The sequence below is a fragment of the Sphaeramia orbicularis genome, chromosome 14 (assembly GCF_902148855.1).
Source record: "Sphaeramia orbicularis chromosome 14, fSphaOr1.1, whole genome shotgun sequence".
Lineage (NCBI taxonomy): Eukaryota > Metazoa > Chordata > Actinopteri > Kurtiformes > Apogonidae > Sphaeramia > Sphaeramia orbicularis.
This window is the reverse complement of record NC_043970.1, coordinates 33374716-33387216: the sequence shown is the minus strand read 5'-3', so window position 1 is coordinate 33387216 and position 12501 is coordinate 33374716. Positions and strand designations below refer to the sequence as shown.

The following is a 12501-nucleotide window of genomic DNA, read 5'->3' as shown; positions in this document are numbered from 1 at the left end:
GGCAAGCACAAAGTGATGGATACTGCAGTGTATGTACACGCATGCAAGTAACAACCACAAAAAAAAACAAAAACGTTTTTTTCTAGCTGCACCGGAGGGGATTTCTTCTACCAGGAGTGCAGGCCTTAAACAAGATGTTGGAATTACAGCCAGAATTCAAAATGAAATGCTTTAAAATGCAATCTAAACAACAACTACAAGCTAAAGCTGGGCCAGACTCATTACTAATGTTGGCCTAAATGAGTCTATCAAAGAGTCTCTCTAGGACGCTAGCCAAATTCACACACACTGACTGAGCACTGCTGTTTCTTCATTACACAGCCCACTCTCTGTTAAGTGTTTGGTAACTGCATTGAATGTGAAAAGGCCATTATGTTCTCCGCATCCTTTGTGAGATGTTTGATGTCGTTTTGTGTCCCCATGACCTCTGCAGATACTGTCACTCATACTTAGAGGTCCCTAACACTTCCTTACCCTGTAGCTAACACTGACTCATAATCTGTCCACCCATCCATCCATCTACTGAGCACCCATGCCACACAGCAAGAACCCCTCCGAAACATTTACCAAGAAGCTTTTTTTAATTAGGAGAATTTCTCCCGTTAGCAACAGCCCTCTCCCCCTCAACATTCCACTCCCATGTTTCCGCCTGCGTGCCTGCCTCATCACATTTCGCAGACTCGTGCAGATTGGAGAGCTGCGAGGCTGGAGAGGTGGGAAGGCGACGGGTGGGGAAGGTGGTAAGAGGGTGGACGTGGCAGGAAGAAAAGAAAAGAAAGCATCCTGATTCGGGGGCTTGGCGAATTGGCAGACGCTACTGAGAATGTGAGGAGAGAGGTCAGCGGAGTCTGGACCACAGCGCTTCCATAACAACTAGACCAGTCTAAATAAATCCCCCTGTATTTGTCATCATCTCGCTCTCTTCTCCATCTGTACATTTTCTCTCCTTCTGTATTCCAGTGTGTACGCAGAAGCCTTGGGGCAAAGTCTTAACCTTAAGCACACTGAGGAGAACCTAGAAGAGTAGCATGAGTAACGCTGCACACAAAAACAGACACACAAAAACACTCGCACAGATGCCCCAACACAAATTTATGAGCCTTAACTTACCTAAAAATACAACACATCTGTATGTAAACACACATATACACACACACACACACTCACTAAAACAGTCTGAAAATAGTTTTCATTCTTATCACACCAAATCCCTGTGTCACCTTCTGGCACCTAAATGCAATTAAAATTTGTATGTGGAAGGGCAACCAAGTGAAAATCTACTTCACATAATTGACGTGGCTGCACATGCCAACTTTAATACTTGTCCCAAAACACTACACACGCGCATAGCTACATTAATTAGAAACAGCTCATAGACACAAACACACATGCACATACATGGAGGCAAACAGGTAGAATGTCAAATTAGATTCTGTCAAAGTTATTTTTATTGCCATTACTATTAGCAAAGCTGCAGCCTTTGATAGACAATGCCTTTAAAACTGTTCAATTACAGGAACAGTTGGGGGTATACAGAGCAGAGAGAAAAGAAGACAACAAAAGCAAAAAAAGCTGGAATCATTTACACATTCTTACCCTTTAACACCTTTCCCCACATCTGTCACTTAACTGTGCCCATCTGGATCCTTTTCTCAATACCCTCTTGTCAGTTCTCTTTCTCAGTTGCCTCACTTCGCACTCCTTTTTCCTTTTTTTCTACTTGGCCTTGTTCCCATCCATCCTTCAACACAGGTTGGTAAGTGACGAGAAGTTTAAGTGGCTCTGCCTGGCTTTTCTACCCGTCTCTCACTCGTCCCACGCCCTGCATCCACGCGACTTCCCTTCTGGTGATGTTATGCCCTATAGGCTTCCTCCACCTCCACCACATAATTAGAAATTTTTATTAGAAACGACACTGATCTAAAGCAAGCCGTAAGAGCTTCCTAATTAAACGTGAGAGATGAGGGAGACTAGACTAAGATAAACTTAATTAATTAGACATTTGTGACTGGCACATACAATTTACACGCACTCCACTTTTAGCCCAAAGTATGATAATTCTATGCAGTGACACTTCTTAAAATAGCACATTGTTCGATTCAAGCATTCGGTTCCTCCAACAGTTTGCAGCTGCTCAATCAGTACTACTAATATGCAAGCATCACTATCTTGTTTCCACAGCTAAAACAAGAGAACCATGACTCTAATCCATGAAGTCATAGGAAGGCACAGCCTAGAGCTTGGTCTATTTACAATGAATGCAAGACTGACTGGATTTGTGTTTGTCTAAATGCTTACATTCAAATGAGACTAAGAAGCAGTCAGTTTTCTAACATCACAAATTCTCACTTGTCCACAGAGAAGCATCTACTGTTGTTTGGGAATAACCTCAATGTAGCTGCACTAAAAAAATTACACGTTAAATTTCTGTTATTATTTCCTGAACTTACATACATTTCCTCTTCACAGCTGGTTTTTGGAGAGAAAATGACCAAAAGTGTGCTGTGTAGCAGAAAACAGTGGTAACAGCAAGTAAGCAAGATCATAAAGTGAAGCCAAGAAGAGCCAACTGAGTCCTTTTCAACATGATGGAGTTGTCCCTGTATGACTACTAAACTTCAGTTGGAAAACTCTCACCCTTTGATTCTGTGGGACTGACACCAAAACCTGATGTTTACTGTGGTTGTCTTATATCAGTGAAAGATTTTCTGCCACCAATCTCCGATATGCTCATGTTACACCTTCTCAAGGGGATTCTTTCGTTCTTCTTCAAACAGCAACCAACTGCCCGAGAGAGAAAGGGATTTTATGACTCACATATCAATCTGCTACCAGGCAAAGTTTTCACAAAGAAGCAGCTCACAGATCCAGTGAAAATTGCAACATAAATTAGAAGATTTCCTGTGCTTGCCATTTCAACCTGATCTACAGTATATGAGTCAAATACCAAAAAGTGAACCAATCTCAAAAAAGTTACTTCTGGCAACTTCTAGTGATTTTTTATTTATTTATTTATTTATTTTTTTTTTGGGGGGGGGGGGGGGGGGGGGCTTTAACTGTACTTAATCACTATAAATCTACTGATTCAGCAACACATTCACTGTTCACTAAGCTTTATTTTCACAAATTATTCCTTTGGCATACTGTGTAATAGTCCTTTCATAGTGGACAGATAAAGTATCTGTGAAAAAGGACATCTGACTCATGGATAGCTAAGGACACATTGTCACTGTCCATGAAAACACAGCATCTGATATTAAACAGGGCTCAGAGCTGAAAAAGACATCAACAAAAGCTGTTTCATCGTTCCACACATACACGTTTCTCTGTTATCTCTTCGAGCATCTAGTCATACGAACTATAATGTTGAATTCCTGCATTTTAAAATATCTGCCTCTGACATTTCTATTGATTTGGAAGACTTGACCCTTTTAGACAGCCAAATACACTTGTCTGTCTGCTGTAAATGTCAGTGCTTTTGATACTGACCATATTTGTTGAACATCTTGGCATATGTCTGGCTAATATTTATGTATAGCTGTCTGTATATGTGTAGGATTATGCATGCACTGCACCTTCTCTCCATGTCCCATGTGTTCATTCTTAACATCGCTGAGTGTTTTCCAGTTCATCTTTGCTCCACTGCCCACAGATCTCGTCTCTGTCAGGGATTGGCTGTCTTGTGAGTGGCCTTCCCGGTCATACCTACAGTGTGGACATCAACACACACATCACGTATACATACAAATAAATATATGCTTCAACACACTCATCCACCAAAACAAAAGCAAACATACATGTGAAACATACATTATTCAGAGTGTGGGGAAATAGAAAGAGAAAGAAAGAAAAGAAGAAGAAGGTGGATTTACTCAGTCATATGTAAAATAGAGACAGAGCGTGCTTGAAATTGAAATTATAATGATCTCTGGATGTGGAGGCAATTAAAGTAAAAGTTAAACTATTAATGTTAGTCATCTATGAGTGAAAAACAGGGAATGCTGTGATCAGTTACATAGAAATGCTCATTCCTTGTTAAATGGAATTCTGGACTGTATTGGTTATTATCTGAAGAAACCATCTATTGCTATCAGTGAAGTACTCCCCTAATCCCTGAACTGACTAACAGCTACTGCATCTGCATCCAGCGATCTATTTGATCTGACATCAGGCTGTCCATCACAGACAAATACGTCAATCAGCCTTTTACATTTCTGTCTATATACACTGCGTCAAACCCTGTGGAAAAAAGAAAAACTCTTCTCCCTTTTTGTCTCGCGCCTCTCCATCTATTCATTTATCTACCTTTTTAATATTCTCTTTAACATCTTAATGCATCAGTCTAACTCTTGCTCCATATTCTAACAGAGCACAGAAATCTAATCAAGGCATCATCCAAATTCATCACTTTCCTTCAATTATGTAAGCAAGCCTAGTCAGAACAATCCAACAAAGCACCACATGGCCATGGGAACAAGCAGGACAGACATTCTTTGTCTTTGTAAAGTGCAGTGCTAAATGTTAAAAAGCAGTGGAAAACACTCGGCCTGCTCCTTCAGTAACATTCATTGGCATTCGTTTACTGCCGTCAGCATGTAAACTGGAGAGAGGACCAAACGGCAGTTGAGATCAGGGGAAAAAGCCAGGGATTAGAGAAGAATGGAAAGAGGAATAAAAGGAGAGAGGGGTGACGCTTTTTTTTTCAGTTATTTAGCTCTTTGAATGTCAGGAAGAGATGGTGTATTGACCAGAGACTAATAAGACCAAGATTAAAGCTGCAGCAATGAAGCCTGCACCTCATCTCTCACTCTCCGACACACATATACACACAAAGCAGCTGGCAAAACTAATGCAACACCCAAAGAAAAGGGGCTAAAGCTATTGTTCATGGTGCAATTAGTCACATTTATAAATCAGAAAGGAAAGGTGTAATGCCCATAGGTAGTAATAAACCCTCTCCTTTATATACTCCTCATAATCCTTAGCTACTGTATGTTGAATGCAATTTTCAGGCTAAGAATAGCTCTCACAGTAACAACCAAGCAATCACATGCACACTCAACCATTCTTACATACACAGAGAAAAAAAATCTGCATTTTCGTTTCAACGGTGGCTGGACATGGGAACAGTCTTAATGAGTGAGTGAGTCATATTTCAAACCCTCCACAGAAACTGCTAATAAGAACCCAGTTTTTGATGCGGATCACCGTGCTCCCATCTCTCTGTGTGCGTACAGCAGCTGAAATCCAGAAATATCCATGGTCTTCTTTTCTAATATTCCCTCCATCCAGTCCTATCTACATCCTGTCTGGAGTCCCACTGGGGCGGAGGAGGCACATGCCACGGATCTCCAGACATGTGATCACAAGGGTTTGGGGCGTAGACTGTAGATGTACTCATTGTCATTGTGCAGTTCAGGATATTTTATTTGGAGTTCACAGTTTTTTGAGGTTTATAACTGGGTTTTATGGTTTAGGTTAGAACTAAATAAAGGACCGGAAAAGCAAAAGTTCCAAAGGGGAGGTTAAGATGAACTGCACCAGATTTCATTAAATGTGTTAACTGTTTAAAGTTCTGGATTTCATATATCTATACTGATTTAGTCATATTAAACCTTTAAAAAGGGTTAAAATGAAAGAACATGAAGTAAGAGGCTATACATCTTTTTGACACAGTCCTTTTGGAGTCAATTGTATATTTAGAGGTAAGTGTTAGAGTAGAGGGTTGTCAACCTTTTTTAAAAGAAAGCACATTTCTGAGTGCCTTCAGTTAAAATATTCCCAAAAATTATGTGTGTGATGCTGGTATCAGCTTTAATGACCAAAATAAATATCACTGAATCAAAATTATTTCATTGCCACATGGTTTGAAGTTTTATTTTAAGTGATCTGAGGCAACATTTGTTAGCCAACAGTGGCAAAACATATTTGCTTGTATCCAATGATGTGATGCTGTGACATTTAAATATAACTGTTCATTGAAATTATGTATTTAAATGTGCATTCTTGAACCAATTTAGATATAGGAATAACAAGCTTGATTAAATTCCACACATACTTAAGTCTCCTGTGCCCCCAGATACCTCTGTGGCCCATAAACATGTTATGGTTAAAGGTTTCAGTGTGTAACATTTAGTGACATCTGGCAGTGCAACCCTCCACTGTGGTGGCCACAAAAAATACTAAAGGTCTACATAAGAGTCAGATTTTGTTTTCTTGGTATTAGGTTCATATAAACTAAAACTGAGCAGGTGATGGTAATGTACCTTAAAGCAGGATTCTACTTGGCATAAATTTAGACGTAAGGAGACAAAGTCATATGTTCTGAACTACTCTGGAAACAGAATGATGTAACATGGCAGACTCCACTTGTAGATACAAAAGGCTCATTCTAAAGTAACAAAACCACAACAATTCTTATTTTTGTGATTCTATACTAATGAAAATAATACTATTACTATTACATTTCATTTCTGCAGTTAGATCCTCATAATTCTCCCTATATCTTACACACTGTCCCTGTAAGGTTAGAGGAGGTGGAAAAAGAATGCATTATCTTTACAAAGAAAGACAAGTTTGTGAGCATGCTCTAAGCCCAGAATACTTATTTATGTATTATTAGTATTATGAGGACAGAGATATAATCTAGTGTTTTGTAATCACAGTCTTGTGTTCACAGCGTGTGCACAACTTTGTTTGTTTGTGAAGTTTCTGTTAGTTATTCAAGAGTGACTCACCAGGCCCTCAATTGAAACGCCTCTGGTATGTCTGGATTGACCATGATTGTTGAGCTGAACAAAGCAGAGAGTGATCTGCCCCCAAAATCAGACAAGCGAGCTCCTTTGATGGCAACCACAGGCTGCCCAGAGCCATCAAACTTCTCTGCCTGTAGGAAAAAAGAAGACATAAGATGAGCGACAAGAGATTGCAGAGGCAGTGGTAGTGTTTGTGTCCTTTGTATGTTCACTCTATGACTGCAGCTTAGGCTGACCAGAAAGTAATATGCAGTATAGTTTGCTTTTATAATTGGACAACCTAAAAGTTAATTTGAAAGTCATTTTTGGATTTTGGCAAAGAGGAGGGATTAGCCCTTGCAGATTGAATGAGCTTAGAGAAGAATAGTGCCATTTCATGCACATTCGAGAGTTATTTAGCCTTCCGTCTCAAATCAGGGATTCTGGTACAAAACACTCCTGAAGGTCACAGGAATGATTTGACTGATCCAAATTTTACAGCCCAGAAAACCCAATCAAACCTCTTCGCATGCAAGAACACACACATGGATATGGATTTGAACATGCTGGCATGTACCAACATGGACACACATACACGGAAGGGCACCTTTATAATCACATGATTAATCAGGAGTGTAGTATGTGACACTTATGTTCACACGCTCAGTGATGACTGAATATAGCAGAGAAGCACCCACTTGGTATGGTTTTGTATGCAAGACAGAGCCATGTGTTTGTGTGCAGTGAGGATCTGGATGTTTTCTAAACTGGAGATTCCCCAACCACTGAGTAAATGTTTTTTTTTTTTTTTTTTATAGTACTTTTGCAGAATAAAAAAAATGTCATGTATGTCTGTGTGTTCGTCTAAGGGCAGGGCTGACAGACAGACAGTAAAGCAGAGCAGAGGTGCAGAGAGTGTAATGTTTTACTCATGTTGACAAAAATTCTAAGAAAATGTAAACAATGTAGAAAAGTGATCTGCATGGACAGAATCACACAAAAACATTCTTCAGTAATGATATAAAACTGATAAAAATAATGATATTGAACCAAACCAATAATAGGAGATAAGTGAAATTAAAGATAAAATCCCACCCATCCCTTAACCTAGGAAAAACCTGACATGTTAACCTATTTACACTGCTAAAGTGAACAGGATTAGGTAACAACATATTAAATCTTTAATTTTAACAATGCGTTGTAATGTAAAATTCATTTAGTTACTCTGAATTCATTTAAATCATTGGTATTGTATGTGATTATATACAGATAAATAAGAAATAATTGCGATAGTAGACGTGCTACAAAACTTTCATTCTCCACTACACCAGTGTAATGTACAAAAATATTAATTTACAGCTGTGTTTATTACAACCTGCTCGACATGTTTTATGTTAAACTGCAAATCCATCTCCATACAGATGGAGAGCAGGACAGGAAGGGAGAGTGTGGAGACAGAGATTATAGTTATTACCTCCTCACCCCACAGAGTCACAGTCACCACTTTGCCTGTTGTGTCTATTAAGTTGAGGGCCCTCTTGGAGACTTCTCTGCTGGTCTTAGTGGTGATGCGGGAAACATCCTCAGCACTCTTACACACCCCGATCACATCTGCAGGCAAAGAGAATTATTTTACATTTTTGTGTATAGAAAGCTCATATACATAGGTAGATAAATATGCTTCAAATGAGGCAAGGAGAAGCAAAAAAGAAATCCATGTTGAGAATTGTGAAAAGAGCCTTTAGAAATGTCTCTATATGGTGTAAAGTGTAAAATCCCCTCTGGATATACTCAACATAATGTGAACTGGTATCACATCATAAGCAGTAAAGATCTAACACAGCAGAGAGCTGACACCTCTTGGATATTGCCAAGTCACAGTTGAGTGACATAAATGTCATAACAGGCTGGCTAACACCCAGCCCCACTTTCTAAATCACAACAAACACACTCATTCCTCATTCATGTTTCCTGTCACGCTCAAGGCCTAAACACTTCATTCAGGATTACTGAAGTGAGAAGCATTCACTAGTGTGCTAAAAAGGTGAAGAACCTGGCCTATAATGATTAATATTAAAAAGTAAATCAGGACGTGTTCAAGTAATATATCAACTGTTAAGGAACAACGAACAGGAAATATTTTTCTTTTAAAAAAAAAAAGGAAGGAATGAGACATCCAGATCTGAAAACTTGGAGTCAGCTATGTTCTGTTTAATTTGGAGCCAAGTTCCACATTAAATGGTCCTTAACCTAAATATTTAAAAGGAACAATGTCTGGGACAGTGGCCATTAATTCTATTCAGCCTGTAGAATATATACAGAATATTAAGAAGCTTGTGAAATGTGAGGAGGAAAATGTGCATCATTGTTTTTCTACAGCTGATTCATGTTTCCTGACAACCAGGTCTGCATTCTGTATATTTCTCAAACTGCATATTTTAATCATCACTCTTAAAGTGTACCTGTACTGGTCATGCTTACGACATTAATTGTGCTTTGTGTATTACTTATTAGGAAGAGAGGCGCAAATTCCGTAAAAAAATAATTTAAAAAAATGCCATAAATGCACCACACTGGACCTTTTTATGATATGAATTATGCCTGGGAGCAGAACCTATGGGGAGGAGCCATTGCCAGCCAGAAGTGAGGACTGTGGTTGATTCCAGGTGATTAAGTGTGAGTAAATAAGCAGCAGTCAGTGAAAGAAAAAAGGAAAAAGAAAAAAAAAATCAGTGTTACTGCCTCTACTTAAGTCAGGGTCTGTCAAATCTTGATTATTTTTTGATGGGTCATTTTGATTCCAAAATAACACATTAAAACATCACAGTAAACCAATAACGGTACACCACACACTTGGACTCTTTATGACATTGAAGCATCTTTCAGAATCACACAGTTGGTGGAGTTAGACTCAGAATGAGGTAAAGTTACACTTTGAAACTTAACAATGTCCGATTCATTTCACATGCTCTACATTTTATAGTAATATTTTAAAAATGTCAAAATTGTAAATTACTCTTATCAGGTTAACAGATCCCCAAGTACCTCTGTGATAATTTTCAACTTGGTGTACTACAGCATTTTTCAATAATTAAATGCTAAAATAAATTCAATGTGCATAGATTCAGCCCATTGGTTATTTTTTTTCCAGCTACCAGTCCCCTTTGGCTGATGAGTCAAAAAGTTAATTTCTGACGTTGATAATAGTCCAATTAGGCCTCAGCAGCAAATGACTAACCCTCGCACCACCCTCCTTTCCAGAAAACCTACAGCAGCTGCTAAAAAAACATGAAAAGCCCTCTCTCCAGTGGTTTGTCCATTCAGACTACTATACAAACAGTGACACGCACTGAAGAATCTGTGGAAAAGGACGCCCTTCTAAGATAATGATAACATAACCATCCATATTTTCAGGGGATTAAATACTGATGGAAATATATCAATAAAAAGAATGTACATTATCGTCTGTGCCTTCAAATAGATTTCTCCAAATGTTTTGCACTGGATCTTCCTTTGATATGGAAGAGAAAAATGTCAAATGTTAATACTTGGGCAAGCTGCGACTGGATAATATTTGATAGTTTTACTCAGTAAAACTATATTTGTCAGTGGCTCATTTTCCCACTATTAGTTCAGGACCAATGTTCATGCACTGAATAAAATGACTGCGCAAATTCTAACGTACATTTCACAAACCAGTCACTCTCTGAACTTCTTCCTCCTTTCTGCTAACCTTTTTCTAAACTCCACCCCCCCATCACCACCACCCCACCCTTTCGTTCCTCCGGTGCTTCTCTGTCTGTGCTCTCTCAGCCCTCCTTAATTCCATTATGATTGAGACGATGTCATCCACCTCTGAACTCCATTATCACCACAGGAACAGGCTGACAGTTCTCATTACCATGTTATAATCCCCTATTTAACAAAGGAGAGGAGAGAGAGGGAGAGCAGAGAGAGTCAATGGAGAAACAACAGATGACATACAGGACATGTAACGCTGCCCCACTGTGACCAACGCAAACAAACTCCTCCAGGTAAACTGCCTCTCTAAGCTGTGTGCTGTTGTTGTGCTGGCTTGCACTGCTCATAGATTACACCAATGTAATCATGCGATATTACTGCTCTCTATGACAAGTACATGGTTAATCCATACAGCGCTGGTTTACATTACTGAATGACACTCTAAAATTGTTAACCACCAGCTGCAGCCAGATAAATGTTTTCTTGAGCTGAAGCTCAGCAGCACTTCCTGAGTCTCCATGCTTGGGCTAAGAGAGGCCAACAAAGACGCCATGTTGGTCTGACAATGTGGCATTAGGTACCAACACGATGATGAAATACCAGTAGAAATCCCAGATTCAGTAAAAGAGCTGTGAGGTTGAAAGCAGGCCCAAACAGCCCATTGTGATAATACAGGGAGAGTAGAATGTTCAGTTTATTACACTTTACACTTTATTACAGATTATAATTTTCACATCATGGTAGTTAGATAGTTGCTTGGTGTAGAATAGAAATACAGAATAAATCTACACTACAAATTGATCTAACTGGGATGTATGATTATACAGTTGACAGTGGCCTACAAAAAGTTGAGCCAGGTGAAACCTTTGTCCTGTTCAGGGTTTTGCAGAAAACCATGTTTGTCTTCGTAGATAAAGAAAAACATTGTGGCCAAACACTAAGGCCCAGTCCCAATTCACCCCTTACCCCTACCCCTACCCCTTGGCCCTTGGACTTGGGGTTGAAATATTCACCTACGAAATGGGACAACCCTTCGAGACCTGTTACATCATCAGCAGTCATTAATGCTGCTATAAAGAGATGCGACAACCTTGTTTGTGAAAGAATTCACCATGCCATCAGCAGCTGTATCCATCTCGCATGGGCTTGGTCATCTTTTTTGTGGCGCAGTAATGCAGTCTATAACACATTGAAACGCTATTAAACGTTTGATCAAATGATTAAGTTGTTAATGAAGAAAATATGTAAATTTATATGTTTCTCTCAATACACTCCTGCACTTTTTTGCTATGTTTACCTACATCTTGCCAATGGTTCAAACTGAATTATGGGAAATTTCTCATACCCCTCCGTTTGTAGTGTGGTCCTGAAAAATCTCCGTTTCAAGGGCCAAACAGCCCTTCCCCTCCGACTCATCGAGAATCAGGACACGCCTACCCCTTCATGTGAACAAGCAAAATGAAGGGGCGGGGGTAAGGGGTAGAGCCAAGGGGTGAATTGGGATTGGGCCTAAGTATTGCCCTCTTATTGAATGGTATAGCATGTTAGTCAGTTATACTTACATGCACATTCAATATATACTGTTGAGACTGAATCTACATAGAAAGTCAGGTTTGAGCTTTGAATAAAAGCTTTGAAATTGTCCTTCTATTCAATCTACACTGACTCAGACTTTGACCTGTGCTTAACTCTGTTTTTAGCATGAGCCTCAGTACAGAGGAGCCGACGGCAGTGAACTGTCTTTACTCGTTTCACTGACAGCAGAAATCTTGAGGACACAAAAAATATTTTATGTAGGGTCCAGAGAGGACATGGGCATTGCTATTAGTTACTGATTCATTAATTTCTATTTCCCCACCCACTACAGTGAGCAGGGAAACTTTTCAGTGAGGGCATTTCATAAAAGCTTTAACAAGTCATTAAAGGTATCCATAAGAGGTTTTGAAATGATAAACAGTAGGATAACGGGGTGATTCAGATAGTTGACTGCAAAGACTGTGCTTCAGTAACAGATGTTTTCTGTACA

At 39.3% G+C, this 12501-nt stretch overlaps 1 protein-coding gene across 2 annotated transcripts in view; it reads right to left on the bottom strand.

The window, feature by feature from the left end:
* LOC115432997 (replication protein A 70 kDa DNA-binding subunit-like) overlaps positions 1 to 12501 on the bottom strand; it is a 44276-nt gene that overhangs the window by 16870 nt on the left and 14905 nt on the right. For both annotated transcript variants that reach the window (XM_030154148.1, XM_030154149.1), the window contains exons 11-13: positions 8209 to 8345; positions 6738 to 6886; positions 3576 to 3705 (exon numbers count right to left, since the gene is read on the bottom strand). In XM_030154148.1, coding sequence (XP_030010008.1) covers positions 3576 to 3705; positions 6738 to 6886; positions 8209 to 8345 — 416 coding nt within the window. The remainder of the gene's footprint in view (positions 1 to 3575; positions 3706 to 6737; positions 6887 to 8208; positions 8346 to 12501) is intronic.